Here is a 21,507-nt window from a genome sequence, read left to right as displayed (position 1 = left end):
TGCTCTGGGTGACACCGTTTCATGTTGTCTGTGCTGGTTTCACAACCATAAAATGGGGAGATGAGGGTAGCCTTCCTCATTCCCTAAACTCAAAGGAAGATTGTGCGCACTGATTGAGTCTACGAGGACACTTCAAAGATGAAGAGCATGTGGTCTTATTACCAGGGTCTGATTTTCTGAAAATACGCCTGTTTTTCCAGTACACGTTAAAGCAAGAGACAGATGGAAGAGATAGGAGCTATTCCAGGCTGTGATGTCGGGGTGTGATAGCGCAGGCAGCCTGACCATGGTCTGTTATTAGAGGCCATTGTTTCACTGCTGTGACTCCCAGGGATGGCAGCGCGGCCCAGCGAGGGCGACAAAACCTACCAGCATGAGTAAGCCTTTATGTCATGATAATACTGAGCAGGCTGGGGCAGCTAGATGGCTATCCACATGGACCTATCAATTCTTATATAGGCAAAAATGTACTGTATGCTTGTGCTCAGTCAAGAGGAACAACCTCATAATCAGACCGCAAACTGCAAGGAATGTAACTTACTAGGTCTGGAAAATCCAAACCCGATAGAGTGCACCCCTTTAATAAACAGCACAGAACTTATTTTCCTTTACGAAAAGTAGGCATGTTTAGCATGGAAAATTGTAAAACAAGGATAAGCAAAAATAGCAACAGTAGTAGAAAGAAGATTACTTATAACCATACCACTGAGAGGTACCTAGCACCCAAAATTTTGGTTTACGTCTTTACAATACACCCATTTGTTTATCCATCCAATATAAATATGTATATGTATGCCTATGTGTGTGGATGCATGTATATATTTTTACATATACTTAAAATTTATTAAACAAATGACATCATCATGTTCATACTAACTTAAAATAGAAACCTTATTGTATGCACTTGAAAACTATGTTGTGATCAACACCCCGCTAGGTAAATCTTTGTGCATAATTTTATTTCCTGAGAATAAATGATCAGATGTGGAATTGCTGTGTAAATGGTATATGAATGAGTTACAAAAAAGTATTTTACATTTAACCTGAGATGTCTTGCAACCTATGATTTCAATACCAGAAGTTCTTTACCCAAGACTGTTTGGTGCCCCTGAAAGCCACGTATCCAGCTCTAGAATAGCTCAATGTTCTTCTAAGATTCCAAAATGACTCATACTTACTTTCCGAGGTTTCACCTTATCTTGTAAATCATACTGGCCAATTCCTTTATAGCTGATTCCAAGCCACCAAGGAAGTCCTTGTTTATCCTGGAAGATGGAAAAGCATGAGAACCAAGACCTAATTGTTAAGTCTTCTAGAGATGAAGTAATATCTACCAATTTCATCCTTTAACAAGTAACAGCAAGTCAAAACAATTTTGTCTCGGTAAACAAAACACTACTTAAAATCCTAACTTGTCATTAAAATGCCTTTGTTGAGTTTCTTCAAATAAGGTCTGTAAGTCAAAACAGACCAATATTATTAATACTATCAAAAAGAAAGAAGTATTACTATTTTGATTAAACAGTTGCAGAGAAGAAGAATGTAGGTAATTCAACTAAGAATTAATCCAGAGTACAAAAGCCAGTTTATCAATCCAAAAAAAAAAAAAGAGAGAGAGAGAAGAAAAAGAAAAAAAGCTCTTTGTTCTCTAGATTAGTAACCAGCTATAAAGGTCAGAGAAGTTTCCAACAAACTACCAAGATGAGAAAAGTGGTTTCAAATTCTAATGTTTATAATATACTTAACGAACATGGAAATACTGAAAAAAAAAAAAACAAAACCCAAAAAAACTCTTTTGGAGAATTATGTGATTCAAAGACAGGATGCTTGAAAAATGACTTTGAGGTACATATAAGAAAGAAAGAAGTATTTTTCTTTTCCATAAACTTATCTTTTAGGTCTTGCCAAAGAAAGGGATATACTGACATAGGAAAAGAAAAACTTGAGCTTAAATAGATACTCATATGCAAACAAATTTTAAGAACCAGGAATAATTAAAGTGGAATTGGTACATATTTTTTAGTACAAGGTGTCCTCATTATACAGGTATTTATTACCCAATTCCCCACCATTTCAAATTGCAAACATTGTTGGGACTTGAAGTCACTCAGGATTGACCAAGTATAAAATTATTCTTCTTTCAAACAACACCCCCTTCTTAACAATATGCTTTATCTTTCATCATCTCAAAATATTTCTTATTGAATCTCTCCTTGTGTATAGCAATCTGAAAATACTACACAAATATAAAACATACCAACTGAAAATCAGTATTGCAAATCCTGGAAAAACTCGGTGATTTTATGAAGCTTTTGAACTGGTATTGGAAACTGCATGGTTCTCATCAAAGGCACTATCAAACAAACATCTAGTGGCATTAGAAAGACACACAATTGGAAAAGAAAAAGAACAGCAAGACTAGCTAAAAAAAAAAAAAAAAGTGCCAAAAAAAAGAACGATCTGAGTATCTTAGTACTAACCAAGGCTTGAGAAAAACATTTGAACATAGCAAATACTTTGCAAAAATAATGTGCTTCATAATTTACTGAAATATATATATTTTTCCAGGCTTTTTAAAAAAAGAAAATCAATTCTATTCTAAATGCTGAAATTTCTAGAGATAATTTATATATACAAGCATATAGATTTATGTGATTTTAAAAAAAGTTAGTGTTGCTCACTAACTCTCATAACATGGTCATGATGAAAGCTTTGTCATGTAAAAAGTGCTTACCTTTACTGCATAATAATGGACTCCATAAGTTGGTAGGGCTTCTACTATTTTCATATACCTATGGAAAATGAATGTATGTTGTAACCTCTTATTTAATTAGTCAGAGAGCCCTTTGGGGAAAAGTGATCTACAGAAACACAATTTATATCTATTTTCCTCATTATAACCATGTCTTTGACTAAAGTAGAAATAGAATAAACCACTCTACAGGAGTAATATATTTTATCTGATCCAAATGTTAGGAGGTTGTTAACACACATTCAGTTTTGAAAAGCTATGGGAAATGTTATTTTCCACATATTAAAATTTCTATGGCTTAGAAATATATTGCACTGTATTATAAACCCAAATTACAAGTATTTTTTAAATTAAGCACCTAATGATATAAGCAATGAGAATCAACTTTTGGGACATGCTCATACTAAGTAAAAAATAAAGCTATCCCATATATTGATCATGGTAAACTCTTAGAAATATATCCTTAACTCTCAAGACAAACATCTTAGAAATATATGTTTTAAAAGGGTGAATTTTATTGTATGTAAACCTGACTTTTAAAAACATCCCCCCCAAATTAAAATGATGATGCTAACTCTTGTTATTTTTAATTCAATAAATTTTTATTATGTACCTCTAAGACTTTATGAAAAAAAAAAAAAAAAGACTTTATGGAGTGGACTAAATTGTGTAAGATTTCCTCTCTGCCCACAAAATATTGAGGTTCTTTTATGATACATGTGGAATTTTTAATGACATTTTGAAGATCAATTGCTCTGGACTTCGTAATTGATAATTTGATAATTTTTTAAATGTAAATGGTCTACATGTAAATGAATATTAAAAATTAGGTAAATGTGCCAAAGTCGGGCAGCAATTACTCTGCACCACCAGGATTCTAATAAAGTCAGTCAGAGTCCAGTCTAGAGCTTTAACTACTAAATTAGACAGTCTCTTATTTGGAGCCATAAGGGTAATGATCAAAAGAAGAGGGCACTGCCTTTAAGCAAGAACAATTCATAAAGTCCTCATTAAGCTAACCTAAAATCCTTCAGGGAAACTGTTACTCCTTTCTTTCCTTTTTCCAGTTTAGAAAACAGGCACAAGTTAAGGATTCAACTTCAGGACTGTTAACTTCTGATTTCTACCTCGAATCTCACAGAAGATGCGCTACGATAAAAAAGAGATTAATGCAAGAGTAGGGATGTGGGGGATATCTACACACTGACCAGAGGAATAGTCATCGCCAAGTTCTTATTTCAAGTTCTCACATGCTCTGAGCTATATTCAGCAGGTTTTTTTTTAAACTTCTGTGGCCATAGAAGTTATTCTACAATTATTATAGCAATAATGCTACATTTGTTTTTATAATTTAAAAATTACAAAATTGTAAATTTAGTTTTTATTCTTATTTTATTTATTTATAAACATTTTTATTGATTTGTAATCATTTTACAATGTTGTGTCAAATTCCAGTGTAGAGCACAATTTTTCAGTTATACATGAACATATATATATATATTCATTGTCACATTTTTTTCTCTGTGAGCTACCACAAGATCTTGTGTATATTTCCCTGTGCTATACAGTATAATCTTGTTTATCTATTCTACAATTTTGAAATCCCATCTATCCCTTCCCACCCTCCGCCCCCGTGGCAACCACAAGTTTGTATTCTATGTCTATGAGTCTTAAATTTAATTTTTGCAATTCAAAAACTTCAGTGTAGCCTGTGAACTGCTTTTAATAAATGGATGAGAACTCTATAGGTCTAAAATGTAAAAATATATCATTATGGTCTGCTGTTGGTAGCATGAAGAAACAGATTATCTAATACAACACTATGTGCTCTATGCAAAGGAGACTCACAAACCAAGCAACCAAACATTGCCTCCAGGTTTTGTGTGGCTCATGTTGTGCAAAAATTTTCTTAAAATTACTTTGCAATGTTTAAAATTAGGATTTAAAAATCGGAATTTCCAGCTTTTCTGGAAAAACATCAGATGATCTGGCAACACTGTGCCTGAATTCTGAAGCTGAATACCCTTGACTTGGCTCAGGGCAAAAGCTCTCTACTTCACCACAGTCTCCACCATTCCCTACTGCCCTACACTCAGCCTGTATTTCTCATTTCTTTTACCTGCCTGATGCTGACTGGCATCTGAACTGATGACACCTAAGTATGGAATGACCCAAGACATTTTATAATTCATGGTAAGATAATTCTAACCAGGTAAGGACTTTATGTATACAAACTACACAACAGAAATCATTTCAGATCACTTCGTCAAACAGAGGCATTAAAATTATATCTAATATTGAACAACATAGGGAATATAGCAAACATTTTATAATAACTACAAATGGAGTATAGCCTCTAAAAATTGTGCATCACTATATTGTACACCTATAATTTACACATCAACTATATTTCAATTTAAAAAATTACATCTGAGGGGAGGATATAGCTCAGTGGTAGAACGTGTGCTTAGCATGCACAAGGTCCTGGGTTTGATCCCCAGTACCTCCATTAAATAAATAAATAAAAATAAACCTAATTGCTCCCCCCCCAACTTTTTTAATTTAAAAAAATTTAAAATTTCATCTAAGCAAAAAGAAAGATACTTACTGAACCACAGCTTGACCCCGAGTCAGACCTTTGATTTTCAAATAATGCTCAATTACCCTGTCCTCACTGTAAGACAAGAAAATGAAAAGCAGAGCAATGAATGACTGTATGAGGCACAGATTCAGTTTCAGGAGTCTCAGGTGGCAACCTGAAAAACTTGAGAGAGAAGGCCTTGACCAACTTGTTTCGGAGACAGAAGCTGGTTGACTTTTGTTTTTGTATGACATGAATTCTTGACCCTCAGGCACTTGACGTCACTTATTAGAAAAGCATAATATCAATTCATTAAATGAAAAACTAATATTCTTTCCCATAACTGAATGGTATACAATAAATACGAAATAATGTTATTCAGTACTAGTTAGAGAGCCTTCTTGGGGAACTTAAAAAGGGTTTTCAGAGTGATCAGCAAGTATCAGGTTTTCTAGACATTTCCTTTAAATTGTTCAGAAAGATACAGAAAGAATTAAAACTGCTTCAATGAAAAATGCTGTCACTACTTGTGAATATACTCTTTTAGGAGAAAAGCCTCCATTACTGTCTTAGGATAAAACTTTTTGACTAGAAAGGAGAGAAACAGGCAGAAGTCTGGTCACCTTTGACATCATTCAGCTATTTACCCTTCTTTCAGACTGGTAGCTCCTCAGTCATATCTCAAGTATAACTGAGAAGAATAAATGTTTTTATCTCTAGACAACCAATAATCAATGGTAATCGGTCTTTGTTTTTTATCCTTAAGAAACTACCCTTAAACAATGATTCATTTAGAAGTTTCCAGCCTCAGGATGTGATGTAGCCTTAGTACACACTTTCACTATTTGTTTGGGAAATACTCCAGCTTTCATATTAAAGCTATTCATGTTGAATATTTATTTTGTAACCAGTCCTTTAGTGGAAAGGAAAACCATCTTCAGGATCCACAGCCTTAAACAGAGGAAAATAAATTTAAGGCAATGTAACTAATTCAAGGGGGGAAAAAGTACTTTTCTAAGAAAAATGTTGCATGGGCAATGCAATGGAGTCATTAAAATATAGACAAGTAAAATGACTCAAAATATACAATGATTTCTGGCTATAGAGGAAATCCCTGATCATTCAGGTTCATTCTGTTCATTACAAACACTTCTGTCCAAGGAAATCTGCCTTTTTATACCACTTGTACTATATTCTGCTAGATTAAGGCTACATGACACATTATATGTGCAGTCATGCACATATAGTGACTATTACTCACTAAAAAGTACACTTTACAAACCTTTTATGCCCTTGAATGAGGAGGCACGTGGCCACTCTTCACAAATGATTACAGTCTTGGGACAATGATCTCCAGAAAGCTTTATAAGACCCTTTCACTGCGAAGACCAAGGTCTACTTAGGGTTAGTCTGGCACATGTGATGGGCAATTTGATATTTTCCTCACTTATATTCCTTTTAACTTCCTGAGGAGCAGGCAGCTCTCAGTGAAGTCTCTGGTAACGGGGTCACTGGCTGTCTTGGCTTGGCTTACCAGTAGGCAAGGGATGGATGCTCCTGCAGAGTTTTGGTTGGAAAGGCTGGTAGCGTCTTTAAATCTTTCCTGGCATTTTCATCACTGAAAAGAAAAGTAATACACTATGTCAGTTGCTATTACTTAAAAGATTATCTTAGCTGGTCACCAGATGAAATCTGAAAACTAGTAATAGCAACTTGAGCTCTGGAAAAAATGCTGTTGTCAACATACATACGGCTATGGACTTGAACTAAAGACAGCCCTCAATTGGGATGACCAACTCATCTGATGGATATTTTGAAGTTTTTAGAAAGACAAAAAAAAAATTAAAATAACTATTAAATTGCCATCAATCCCACTTTCCTTATAAACTCACAGCTGTGTTCACTTTTTATTTCCTGTATGTATGTATTTTATTACATAAGTATTACTATAATTCTGCATGTTCCATACTCTTATTTTTACACAGCATTCTTCAAATTTCATTTCATACTTTCTCCATGCTTCTATAGTACCCTCATAATTATCTTTAGTGGCTATGTAATGGTCACCATGTTGGAACACTGGTTATCGTAGAACCATTCACATGGTACTACCAATTTTTCTTCATAGGTATCATTGCAATAAAAAGGTTTATGTTGACCTTTCTATTTCTTGTCTCTTACTTCCTTACCATTCTCTGAAATAATATGGACCACGTCGGCTATCTGCGGAAAGCACTTGGATAGCAGATGACTTGAAAACACATTTCTAATGAACTTCAAAGTATCCCTCAAGTTGCACCACGAGAACTAAAATGTACCTTGCGAAATGTCAGCTAATTTTAAAATGGCAACAATCTGGGAACACAGGCAATATTTTATAATAACTATAAATGGAGCATAATCTTTAAAACTTGTGAATCACTGTTGTACACTTGAAACTTAGATAATATTGTAAATCAACTAGATCTCAATTAAAAACAATAATAATAAAATTAAAACAAAACAAAAGGCAAAATTCCGGCTGTCAAAGGGGAAGGGTGTGTCTTTAAGGAACTCAACAGAAAGGGAAACAAGTGGTCCGACCCAGTCGTAGTTGGCCCTGCACTGTATGAGACAGAATAATCTCTAACAGCCCTACGTGCTTAAGGAGCAGTCGCAGGAAACAGACGTGACTCTGGAGGGTCTATTAAAGCCTAGGGTAAGTGCATTAAAGAGCTACTGAACATCTTGATCCCACTGGTGTTCATCACACAGTACACTGGTAGGTTTTCACCCACTTCCCACCTCTTCCTATCTTGGCCACTAGCTACTTTTTGTTGAGGTTATCAAGAGCCAGGCACCATGAAGTGCACGTTTAGGGCATTATCTATCTCATCGCAACTCCTCCCATGTGGCAGGTACTATTACTACCCACACCGCTTTATAGGAAGGACTGTGCGCTTTAGAGAGGTTAATCCTCTTGCTGAGTGTCTCACAGCTCCCGTGTGCAGGAGCCAGGAGGCTTCAAAGGCCAAGATCGCAACTACTGTATTCTGCTACCTGATTCCCTGACAGCATCCCAGAGCAGCGTCCTGGGGAGCCAGCGTGAACATTCTCATCTCTGGCGAGGCAGAGCTCCCCTTCACCCTCACCCTTAGCTACAAATGAAAACTCCAAACCGATCGGTTTTCAAATCCGTCACTCAAGCATTTTGTACATTAGCTTCCCTGGGGTCTGCCCCAGTGTGGATCCTGATACTGAAGGAGATGAACCCCCAAGTGGAAGACCAAACACTGAGCTCAAGGTCAGTCTCCTCCCAAAGCGTTCACTCAATTCTCCTAGACGGAATGTTACAGATCAGACTGGAGAACCGAGCGCGGCCAAGCAGCCAGGTCTTGTCTGGCCCACACCATACTGTGCTGTGTTACAAACTGCTCTCTCCTGTCACTTGATCAGGTTTGCTGTAAGTGGTGCTCCTTCAGTGTCTACAGAAGGTTTGTTTTCTGGTTTTATCGCCAAGTTTCTCCACAGGGCAACCAAGTGAAGCAACTGAGCAAACCGAACATAAACTTACTGCCTTTCAAGCAAGAACACAGAGTTAGAGTTGAGTGTCCCCTAGCTTGGGGACACTACGATTTGCACCTGTCAATGCTGAATTTCAAAACCAGGCTTGTGGCCCTTCCTCAGAGTGAAAGATCCGGCTTTGAAATTACTCCAGGAAGTGAAAAGTCACTTGGCTCCTGCTCTTACATAAGGATAAATCTCTCTATTCATTTGAAATCTGAGCAGTATGGCTTAACCACACTGACAACCTTGGGAAACTGGTTTGGGCTTCCGGAAAACTAAAATATACCACAATCCAATTTAATCACATTAAAGGTCACCTGTCAACTCCCAGTGATGGTATTTGTTTTTCTTAATAATTTCTTTTATGCCCTGTCCTTCAAATCCCATTTCCTTTCCAAAGAAGTTGGCTTGTGACTTTTTTTTTTATGAAGGTCAAATACGTGTGTATGTTCTAAAATGAACACTTTTTGTTATTAATCATCACCGCCAACCACACGTGTGTTATTATCTTCTGGGTCTGTGTGAATTGTGTTCTGTGTTCCAAGAACTCAGCCTCGCGATCACTTACTTCTTTGGATTATAGCTAAATTTTGAGGCGATCAAGACCTCAGTTGAGTAGAAGAGGAGAAGCCGCTATTTACCACGGATTCACTTACTCATTTAGCAAATATGCATTCAGTGTACACTGCGTGCCTAGCAAGCACAAACAAGTGATTTTCACTTATGCAAATGGAGTCAGGGAAAAGACAGAGCAGTGAGGAGAAAGAAGGGAGAAATTTTATCCATCATCCTACTCAACAGGCTCATGGCTGAGAGTAAGTGTAAAATGGCAGGTTTGAAGTCGCTGCCCTTTAAGATGCTTTTAGTACCTGTGTCCTTGAAGCACCAGCATCTCACAATCCTGAGATTTTTCTAGGATTTATGCATTGACTACGTGCCTGCTAAACACAACCAGCCCGTATATTTAGCACCTGACTAAAGAAACAGCTATGTGTCTCAACTGGAGAAAAAGACTACCTTTGTTGGATTTATTGAAAGGGTAACTTTGGTCTTTGATGGGTCACCTTCCCAAGGAGTTCTCAAATGTAATTTTAACTCTGCACAATTAGAGCCTACCCCAGTTCTAAGATGTGATGCATCTGGAAAATCAATAAATTATCAAAGGTTAATCACGAGGCAGCATCTTAAATAGCAATGAATATTCATTCATTAAGACTTTTTTGGGTACTAATCAATCACTGGCAAGCAACTAAAATGCGCATTAATAGGCAAGTGGCTCGGGGATCATTTTTGGGAGAGTTTAGGTTACTTTAAAAGGAATATATGTTAAAAGGTGGAGTACAGGGGATTGGGGAGCTGTGAAACTACTCTGAATAATACAACACAGAGTGAACCACAATTTGACTATGGACTTTAGTTAATAATAATGTATCAATGTTGATTTATCATTTGAAACAAATGAGCCACACTAACATAAGATGCCAAAAATAAGTGAGACTATGGAGGGTTGCGGGGGGGATATAAAATAACTCCCTGTAGTTTCTCCTCAATTTGTCTGTGAAACTAAATTTGTTCTAAAAAATAGTCTATTAATTAGAAAAAAGAAAGATTAAAAAGAAAGAGAGAAATATACTTTATTAGTGGTTCTTCACTGGGGCAGTTTTGCCTCTCAGGGGACACTTGGCAATGTCTTAAGACATTTTTGACAGTCACAATTGGGGAAGGAGGTGTGACTGGCATCTACTGAGCAGAGACCAGGATGCTTCTATACATCCTACAAGGCACAGGACAGGCCCCCAGCAACAAAGAATTATCTTGCCTCAAATGTCAATAGTGTTGAGGTTGAGAAGCTCTGATTTGGATTATTATCAAACTCCTGATACTTCAACCCTAAAACTTCTAATGGTATCTTTCACACTTAAAGGATTTTTCTCTTGTGTCACTTAGACTATTACATATTGAAATAAAAATATATCTCAGGTGCAAGTATCTAACAGGAGCCAAGTTGGGAGGTGCATTAGAAATCCATCTGTCTAAGCGAGCTGAGAAAGACAAGTCAAACTCAGCAGCAGACAGAGGGACACAACGGGGACGGGTGGGGACCATGAGGAAGAGAAGAGAACACTGTGCATTTGAAGTATGACTTAGGACGTAGATTTGACTGTGTGTGACAGACATTAACATTTGAGTTAATTTCTCTTTACATAGAAGTCAGAGCTAGAATAGCATGAAGTGTTCAGGGGCCCAAACTCTTCTCTTGCTGCTTCAGTCCTTCCTGGGGTGTTGCTGTCCTTCACGTGGTCCAAGATAGCCCATCACCATATCTACTCCTCAGCTAACAGGTAGGGGAAAAAGGATAAAGGAGGACATATCCACCTTGTTAGGGGCAGAACCTGAAAGCTGCCCACTTCCCTAATCCCACTGGCCACGATAATCACATGATGCTCCCTAATTGCAAGGGACACTGGGTACGTAGTCTTTACCGGGGCAGCCACATGCCTACCTAAAACTTCTACCCATGGAGGAAAGGGAGACTGGATACTGAGGAAACAATCAGACCCCACTGCTGACAGGGAACTGCAACTCAAATCAAGGTAATTTCTGCCACGTGGAAATGTCGAGCCACTATTGCCTAATGACTGCATATTTTTTCCAAAATAAGGCAAAATCCCAGAGTTTTACACAGAATGTCTGAATTTTAAAATATTGCCTCAACCAAAAAACAAAAAAATACAGCCCAAAATAAAAAGTGAAACATTGTGCAGGCTGTATAAAACATACCAGCAGGCCATCACCATCGCTTTGCAAATCCTGACATAAATTATAAGCAAAGAATGTAGAGGGAGGACCTTTCTAGTTCAACTTGGTTTCTAGTTTCAGGTAATTTATCTACAGTGCAAACTGTCAGTAGGCATGGATAAATGAGACAGAGAAGCACTTTTCACAAAGGTGGAATCTAGACCATCCCAAAAGATTATATTCTCAAGAAAAAACACAGCCTTCTTCGTGTTAGAAAAGGTTCCTGTTAATCCTCCAAATCTGGTCATTTGTACTACTGCAAAACATCCTTTCCTCACGAATACACAACACTTTTCTTTAAGAATCTATTTCATACAGAAAACTTCTAACAAGCCACCACTGATAGATAAGGAGGTGACTGAGCTGTGGACTTGGCGATGACACTAAAAGAGGATCAGAAAGATACAAGGGTGGCTGAGACAGATGGCCTGGCAGCAAGATGGGTTAAATCTCTGCACAAGCAGCACAGAAGTAGAAACCCAAATGGCCAACAGGCAGAAGCGAAGAGTTCAGCTTCACAAGGACTCAGGTTACACCTTCAATGCATCACCACTTTGCACCCAACTGCCCAAACTTTATATCAAGATGCCGGGTGATAGGAACTCCCATCCACTGCTACTGGGAATGTTGACTGGTCTGATCATTTTGGAAATCTGCATACCCCAAGACCCAGAGATCCTTTCCTAGGTCTATCTCTAGAGAAACTTCCACAAAAGAATAAGGTTTACAGCAGCATTGTTCACAATACAGCAAATAAAGAAAACAACCCAAACACTCCATCGCAGTAGAAATGATACAATTATAACGCAGTCACACAGTGGAATACCATACAGCAAAGAAAATACAGTGCAACTTCACACATGATTAATCTCAGAAATATTAAGCAAAGAAGCAAGACCTCCAAATAACATATACATCACAATTTCATGTGTATCACGTTCCGAAGCAGGTAAAATAAAACTACAGAGAATTATATGTATAGAATCATTATCATATATATGATAAAATATAAAATGAAATAAGAAAATCTATTCATACATGCAGAGTTTATCTCTGGAGAAATAACTTGATTGTGAGCGGGAGGAGGCCCCATACACAATGGGGGTGGAGGTGAGGTCCTAGCCACATTCTTCACAGGGTGTGGTTATGTGGCTACGTAATTTCTAATTTGTTCTTTAAACCAGACACGTTTTACGCATTCTTCCAGGTAATATAATGCACATCAACAACTCCACCAGATACGGTTCGTGGCTGGAAAGGGGCTGCTGGGAAGCCCACTCCTGCTCAGAGGCAGAGTGTTAGAAACACGGCTGCGTTATTCTCAAGCTACTCCCGATCATTTTCAGAGTTTAGAGCCAAGAAGGATTTCACGTCTGAGTGGACTGACAGTAGCCGACTGCTTATTTGTTCACCCTCCGAAGAACCCCAGCCGGGGAATTTGCCTGGGAGCCGAGGCCACGTGGATCCCCTGAGCTGGCGGGGGCAGCCAGGTCTGGCTTCAGCCCAGCAGGCCCCTCCCGGGGCTGACAGGCAGGCAGGGCAGGAGGCTTGGTTTATGTGAATGAGGATCAACCTCAGACTCTAGAGGGAGGGCCCCAAAGCAGCCGGGAGGCGAGCCAGCCTGGATGGAGATGTCTCTGCCTCTCCCCAGCAATAAACACACTCACCCCGCTGGCTGGCCGTTCTTGACCCTGATGCAAGGGAAGTGTTTTTTTAAAGATGCACTTGACCAGAATCGCCAAGAGGGACTGCTCTCCCTAGGTCCTAGCCAGAGACAATGCTCATAAATCTACAAGACTTGCTTCTTCTCAGTAACAAGCCAGAAATTGCTTTTCTTCATATTTCAGCAGAATTTCAAATGCCACAATGAAGCACACTGCGTTTTATCTGATTATGCACACTGAAACCCTCCTCTTCTGACAGCTTTCTAGAAGCGTCCCACGACCCACCAGTTAGCCACTGCAGCTCTTTTCCGCACGATGATTCCTCTTGGCATCCTCAAGCCCCCTTTCATGGGCTCTTGTTTTTCTTTACTGACCTCAAAAGCCCTGCAGGAATGTGCCAACCTCACTCATTTTTGAGCGAGCCACAGGGCTGGCAAAACTGAGGCCACCCTTTGTGTGCACTGAAGCAGTTGTGTGGAAACAGCCACCCCCAGCAGATGTGTGCACCTGTTTGTGCCTAACTGGGAACTTGCCCACAGGGACAATCAGCCACCTGCCATTCTGAGGCCGCAGGGCAAGGGAGTGCGGGCAATGAGCAAACCCTGGTGCTGGCACTTCCTGGAGCAAATGGATCACTGAGTTCCCTTGAAGATGGGAGCTGCCAGTGCTTGGTGCGGGAGCATCCCTAGGTTTCTAGGACAGTTAAAAAAAAAAAAAACAAAAAAAGCCCAGGCCCTAAACTTCCCTTTTATTTTTGATGCTAAAACTCTTCCTTACCTGAAACTTAAAGCTAAGGTGCCTAAAAAGCACATGTTAAACATAACGACCCAAGGGTTAGAAACTTCTAAACAAACTTTGACACTTCTAAACGTCTGTAGAAACGTCATCAAGACATAAAATAAGCTCTTTAAACAGTAACTTGGGACTAGAGTCTTTTTGCATCCACACAAACATATCCCAGAATGAATGCTCCATAAAAATGCATATGCATGTGGAGTCTAACAAAAAGAAAAAAAGAGGACACTAATGAACTGATCCACAAAACCAAAACAGACTCACAGACATAGTAAACAATCTTATGACTACCAAGGGAAAGTGGGTGGGAAGGGATGAATTTAAGAGTTTGAGATTTGCAAATGTTAGCCACTATATATAAATATAGATTAAAAAAAACACAACAAATTTCTTATGTATAGCACAGGGGACTATATTCAATATCTTGTAATGATCTTTAATGAAAAAGAATATGAAAAAGAATGTATGTATGTATATGCATGACTGGGACATTGTGCTGTACAGTAAAAATTGACACATTGTAACTGATGACTTCAATTTAAAAAATGCATATGCAAAATAATAATGAAAAAACTAAGAAACAGAAAAAAGAAAAAGTGCATCTGCAAATGTAAAAAAGCTATAGTGAACGTCAGTCTGAACACTCAAGATAGTCTATAATGTGACCTAAAGATCATCAGAAATTAAACACAGAAATGTGACAGGGGGCCTCCAACAACTCGGGCAAGTTGTCACAGCAGGGAGCTCAACTTAATATCCATGCTCCGTGCAAACTAAAGATTTACTGTCATTAGGAATTGATGTAAATTAGAAACGTTTGCCAGTCTTCTGGAGTCGCCCATACAGAGGCTGGTGATAAGCCACGTGCTTATCTATGCTTGCTGGAGAGCTGTGGGAGCCGTCAAAGGTCTGCACTATACTGAAGGGATGGGATGTGGCAATGCTCATAACAGCCAGAAAAAAGTTTATTTAATGTCTGCTAAATGGTGTAACTGGTGCCAAAGCACTCGAGTTGGATGCAGTGTTTTAATGGTGACGGCTTGCTTACACACGCCAATATTAGAAGGAGCCTAGTTACTAAGCATAAACACTAATTTCCTTGACTAATCTACCAGCGTTGATCAACAACTCGGTGGTTAGCAGTTTAAGGTATATTATCAGTTTACTTAAAGTGTTTTTTCTGCTGGCCAGATTGCCTTCAAATCACCCTTTTTGAATTAAAAAAAGAAGTCATGTTTCTTTCAGGGATGTGAGAACTTGGCCTTCAGTGATGAATCTAGTTTATCACCTTCTTGACATAATTAACTAGGGAGTTCTAACAGTAACTTTCTCTCCACTAATTCCTAGTAAAGGGATATTAAGCATGGGAAACCCCAGTAGTTATTACAATCCCCAGCATCAACATTATCTGAGAACTTGTTAGAAATGCAATTTCTCTGGCTCCACCACAGACACCTACAGAATTAGAGGAATTGAAGGACGGACCCAGTAATCTGTTTAATGAATGACTTGAGAACCACAGCAACAGAATAAGAAAATAAACACATCACAAAACAGGGAGGTTTTCAAGCAAGAGACAGCAATCTACAACTTTAAAAAGGAAAGAAGGTCAAGGAGAATAACCTAGAAGGTTAGCTGTAGGAGACTCCAGGAGTTATACAGAGTGAACATCTTCATTCAGTCCCTAAAAAGAAATGCGTTGAACGACAGCTCATACTCACTGGGCATTACCAGGTCTGAGAGACTGGGCTAAAACGTCTCTCTACAGGTGTGTTATGTTAGTATCACCAGCATCCCCATTTCACAGATGTGAAAACTGAGATTCAAGAGAGATCTAATTTCAACTCACACAGCAAGAAAGTAGCAGGTGTGACTTGGAGCCTGTGCTTTCACCACTCTACCTGACTTCTCCAGGATTCCGAAAGGAGGGGACAGAAAATGGGGGAGGAGGAGGTGCGGAGGAGGGAGGCTTTTGTCAGCTCAGCCTGAGACTTCAGAATTTATAATTATGGTGGCCACTCATTGATTCTACTAAAGTTAGTTTCCTGGGTGAGGATAGGCTGCTTCTTAAAACTAGATTATCTGGATTAGCCAAAAGCTGGACTAAACCATGTAGAAGATCTGAACACAGATAACAAGACTAAATGTGTTATACTCAGTGTTTCTTAAACCACACCCAACAATGGTCTATAGATATCCCCTAATAGCAAAGACACCAAACTTAGTTTAAAAAGAATTTTTTTAAGAGCTACAATATCAGACCCCAGTCATTTTCAGCAGAATTTTAAAACATGGCACCCAAACCCAGCTGAGAAGCCCAACACCCAACAAAGGCTCCTTAAACCACACAAGGGGTTCCTTTTAAAATCCTAAAACAGTCATAGTAAAATCTCAACCCCCTGACGAGCTATCTCTGCTGCAGGATAGAGGGCTTGGGAAGAGCCGGGGAAAGTTAGAAACAAGTTGTCACTTTTGCTCATAGTCATACGCCAAGGCAGGAGGCTAGAGCTCCAATCCACCCAATTCTAACACCCCTACTGATTGTTGCAAACAATTTAGTAAAACTGCTCACAGATTGAGGGGACTTCATAACAGATAAAATGGCGGGAGGGGGGTGGTATGGTATATAGCTCGGTGCTAGAGTGCATGCTTAGCATGCACAAGGTCTTGGGTTCAATCCCCAGAACCCCCATTAAAAACAAACAAAAAACTACAACAACAACAACATAACAACTAAAATGAAATGCCCTCCTCACTTTCCACCCCTCCAGACCGAACCCCTACCAGCCCATTAAGGGAGCTGAGTTCCTCTGGTCCCACCCTGAGTCCACAGATGGAGGAAACAAGGCCCACCGACAGGAAAGACTTACCAAGGGCCCTGAAGTGAGGTGGCACTGGCTCTAGAAGGCCAGAGACCAGCTAGCTGGTTCCCAGGTCTCCAGGTCTGAGCCCAGCAGCAGAAGGGGAAGAGGAGGAAGCGGAGAAGGGAAGTGGGAAGAGAGGGCGGGGAAGGGCCGGAAGAGCCAGGCTGGCTGGGCCAGACCTCAGCCCCTCCCCTCCCAAGTCACAGGCTCTTTCCATTCTTGGAATTTCCTCCCCACCCCATTTAAGCATTTCTTGATCACACCTCAAGCCCAATCAGGTTGTAGCCATTTAAAGCGTGGAAAGTGAGAACTGGAAGGATTATATAAGCCATTCTCCTAGCCTCCCTCTCCCTGAAGCTAGGGATGCCCCCCCACCCCGCCCCGCTGCCACTGCTTCCAGGGGCGGAATACACCTGCCCTTCCTCCTGACAAAATGACCCTCCTTCACTGGGCTTCAGGTATGCGTTTCTAGGCTGTCTCTGGTTCCCAGCTCCCTCAGACCTTTCAGCTCCTTCAGAAGACAATTAAAAAACAAAAAAACAACAACAAAAAAGGAAGCTTTGAAGGAGACCGTCCTGGGCACGAGCCATGTGGCAGACAAGTGCTCAGCACTTCCCTCATACAAAACGCAAATAAAAGGAGCTCATTTCATCTTCATAGAGAATCTAGATGTAGGCACTATTTCTAATTCACAGATAAGCAAACGGAGGTTTAGAGAGGTCACCTAGCTGCCTGCTGTCCCACCCGGGCTGGTACACAGGCAGCCGGGACTGGGACACAGGCTGCTGCAAAGCTGCCACTAACTTAGATACAAAATCAGCAGACCAGCCCACAGGCTGGCCCTAGACCTGTGAGGTGCAGTAATAAGGTTAGGACTTAGATTTAGTCCCAGGACCCCATGCTTGTAGGACATTTGCAATCTTAGATAAACTAACCTTTGTGAGCCTCAGTTTCCTCATTATAAAGACAGGGAGAGTGGCCTGTTCCATAAGGTTTGTGGGAAGATGCTGTGAAGCGGTGCTGCTATGAAGGTACCTGCCTATGTTCAACAAATGTGTTCTTTCCTTTCTGATCGCAGCCCAGGAAACCAACGATTATACCAAACACTTGATTCCTACCACTCTCAGATCAGGCTTGGGGGGTGAATTATTACCACTGGGAGGACTCCTCGCTAGGTGAGCTAGGTTTAGAGTTGCCAGGTTAAATATTTGGAACACACTTATACTAAGAGTTACTCGTTGTGTATTTGATTTGCTAAACCCGGCAACGCTAAGGGTTGGTCATAAGCCACGTGGACGAGAACTTTGGAAGCAACTTGCCAAGTCCCAAGCTTTCGGATGGTTCAACAGAATCCACAGTAACTGGTGGAAGTTCAGCCTTGAAACTTGCTCTTCCAACATCATGACTAACCCATGGAATTTGTGTCAGACCCGCCTCATCTCAGCAGTCTACCCAAAACTCAAGAAACCTGCCTGTGTTCTGGGAAATACAGCCTCCTCTCAGCCAGAATTCCTCTGCCATTCAATTTTTGTCTGTGGCCTGACTTGTAACAAAGGACAAATTACTCTGTCCATCTGCATGCTTGATAGGGATCAACTGTTACACTGCCCCCCACTTTTTTTTTTTTTCAGGTCTGAAGAATTTCTAATAATAATGAAAATGTGTTGAGAGATTTGTCTAAACCTTAGCCAGCTAGCTGAGGATTCGGATCGTGTCTACTTTGAGACTTCAATTCTTTGAGAAGAAATACAATCCAGAAGAACGATTTACGCTGAGAATGAGGTTGACATGAAAATCTGTGAATATTTAAAAGAAAAACATTTTACAAATTCAAAGAGACAGAGAGCAGAACGGTGGCTACCAGGAGCTGGGGGGAAGGGAGAACGGGGAGTCCTTTAATGGGCCTAGAGTTTCAGTTCTGTAAGACGAGCAGGTCTGGAGATGGACTGCACAATAATGTGAATTTATACATATATATATATGTATTTTTTTCCTTGAAGAGTGCAAGGGCCATGATTAGCTGGGCCCCCCAGCCCAGCCTCCAACAATGAGAATATATTTAATACTACTGAACTGTACCCTTAAAAATGGTTATAATCATGAATCTTATGAATATTGTACTGTAATTAAAAAAAATTATCTCTCATACAAATCTAGAGTTAGAAAATGGAAATCAATCAAGACGGAGAGTGTTTTCCTGCCAAAGAACATAAAGTCAAAGAAATCTGTTCTCTTCCAGAAAAACTTCCCAGGAGACAAGTGAAAATCACCGATGGTCAACTTGAAGCCCCAAAGCTCTACACACGTGTAACTTAAGGTGCCCTTCCTGATGGCACAAAAACTAGATTAACCACGGGAGCCATCTGAACACAGATGATAAGACTGGGCATATATGTTAGGTTGTCACTCAGTGTTTCTTGACTCAAACCCAAAGGAACTGAAATGTGTAGCAGCAAGGGAATGTGGATGTCACGTCCCCTCCTCCAAAATACCATTTCTTCGCTTGGTAGACGCTGGATGGTGTGCGTTGGAGGAGCTGGCATTCATGTCATGCTATTTCCTATTTATACTGAATAAAACATGCAGATGTCTCAACCAGCCACTATGTGAAAAGCCAAACTGAGTTTTGTTTTGGTACCAAGAAGCAGTGATGGGTGGGACAGTCTCGTTTACTCCAGGAGAGGGAAGCCGAGAATCTAAAGGTGGCAAGAGTCACTTCCTGCACAGGGGTGATCAGTAGCTGTTCAAAGATATATTAAGATGGAACTTGGGGGGTTTTGTGTTTGTTTACAAATACCAAGTATCTAAGCTGTAAAATGCAAAGTATTTTGAAATGCAAAACACTCTAGCTGTGAAATGCAAAGGCCTTGATTCCTAGCCTGATTCTGCCCTTAATTCCTGGATCAAGGCTTTACTTTTCTATAAAGCGGAGATGAAACCCCTTTCCTCACAGGATCATCTTAAAGGCCAAACAAGATAACAAGCTGAAGAGCAGCTCTGTGAACAGCTAAAAACTATCAAAATAAACAAACATACTTTCTTCTATTCAAACACTGGCAAGATCTTTAAAAGTTAAAGAGCAAAATAGCCGAGCAGTTTGGAATATTTAGAATACTTAGGCAATGAACTAAACACGTGACATGGGTGACCAAACATAAACCACACAACCACCCTTTTCCACAGATGGGATCACCACCCCCATTTTACAGATGGAAAAACTGAGACTGAAAGAGGCGATGAGACTTGTGGAAACGCGCACAGCTCTGTAGGGTTGAGCTGGGCTTGGAACCCAGTGAGACTTCAAGGTCTGAGCTATGCCACTATGACAGTGCTGCCAGAGACAAGCTATGAAGAACTGTCTGGCATGTGGGTCCAGGAGTTCCCCAAAGTCTAACTGTATTTGCATTATCAGCCCAGCATAGGTCATGCCGTTAAACATCTTCTGGAGTCTCTTTTGAAGAATGATTAAGTGGAAAGGCAGACTAGAAATTCAGAGGAGGAGGGTTCAAACCCAAGTTCCGCCACATGTGGAACAGATTCATGACTGTGACTGCCGGGCCTCAGTCTCCAAGGCCCAGCAGAACAAGGATCTCAAGAGCGACAATTCAAGGGTAAAGTGATATAAAGTATGCAAGGGTACCGGACACCTAGCAGACACTGAGGAAAGCAGGGTGCATGAGGGTGGAGTGAGAAGAGCATGACCTCTGCCATCAGATGACTTGGGTTCGAATCCCAGCTCCACATTTTAACCAGCTGTGTGATTTGGGCAAGTTACTCAACTTCTCTGGGCCTTAGTATGCTCATGTATAGAATGAGAAAAATAGATTCCCTAGCTCATAGAGTTGACACAAGGGTATTAACTGTGTATTCAGGAGGCTTGTAGAAAAGAGTGTTCCAGGTGCCAGGCACTGTTCTATCCCCTTCACCTGCAATTTCTCTCTTGATTTTCACAACAGCTCTGTGAGGTCAAGGTTTTGTTACTCCCCATGCCTCAGACCTGGGAGATTATGCATAGTGGAGCCAGAAAGGGCTAAGAAGTTCCCAGACATACTCAAGAAAGCTGGTTTGCAGAATTCTGTGTGGTTCCATCTTTCTCAATGGAGTACCTGCTTAGAAGCCTATGAGAGGACCCTTTCTTTCACAACCCATTCAACATCCAGACCTTCTCAATGTCTTACAGTTTCCAATAGTCAGGACCATGCTACACAATTTGCAAGGCCCAGCGAAAAATCAAAGCATGGAGCCCCTTTGTTAAAAAAAAATCATTGTGAACTTCAAGATGGTGACAGAAGAGCATCAAACCAAGCACGGGGCCCTTCTGAGCAGGGGGGCCCTGTGCAACTGCACAGGTCACACACCCGTGACGTCTACCCAGCCAACAGCTTTTTCCCTTGTAGGTTTCCACTGTCTTAATTGCTTCCTTTCTGCCTGCCCAGCCTCAGGCGCCTGTGCCCAGAACTGAATGAGCTTGTTCACAAAGGCACACAGGCCCCTGGGGGCCAGGAG

At 40.3% G+C, this 21,507-nt stretch overlaps 1 protein-coding gene across 4 annotated transcripts in view; it reads right to left on the bottom strand.

Annotated features, from left to right (window-relative positions):
* Nucleotides 1-21,507, bottom strand: part of FRMD4B (FERM domain containing 4B) — a 284,910-nt gene that overhangs the window by 34,322 nt on the left and 229,081 nt on the right. For all 4 annotated transcript variants that reach the window (XM_064496320.1, XM_031470717.2, XM_064496319.1 and 1 more), the window contains 4 exons: nucleotides 6,868-6,951; nucleotides 5,361-5,426; nucleotides 2,735-2,792; nucleotides 1,179-1,265 (listed from right to left, as the gene is read on the bottom strand). In XM_064496320.1, the coding sequence (XP_064352390.1) occupies nucleotides 1,179-1,265; nucleotides 2,735-2,792; nucleotides 5,361-5,426; nucleotides 6,868-6,951 (295 nt within the window). The remainder of the gene's footprint in view (nucleotides 1-1,178; nucleotides 1,266-2,734; nucleotides 2,793-5,360; nucleotides 5,427-6,867; nucleotides 6,952-21,507) is intronic.

Source organism: Camelus dromedarius, chromosome 17 (genome assembly GCF_036321535.1).
Source record: "Camelus dromedarius isolate mCamDro1 chromosome 17, mCamDro1.pat, whole genome shotgun sequence".
Lineage (NCBI taxonomy): Eukaryota > Metazoa > Chordata > Mammalia > Artiodactyla > Camelidae > Camelus > Camelus dromedarius.
The sequence above is the reverse complement of the archived record's forward strand: the minus strand, read 5'-3'. Positions and strand labels throughout refer to the sequence as shown.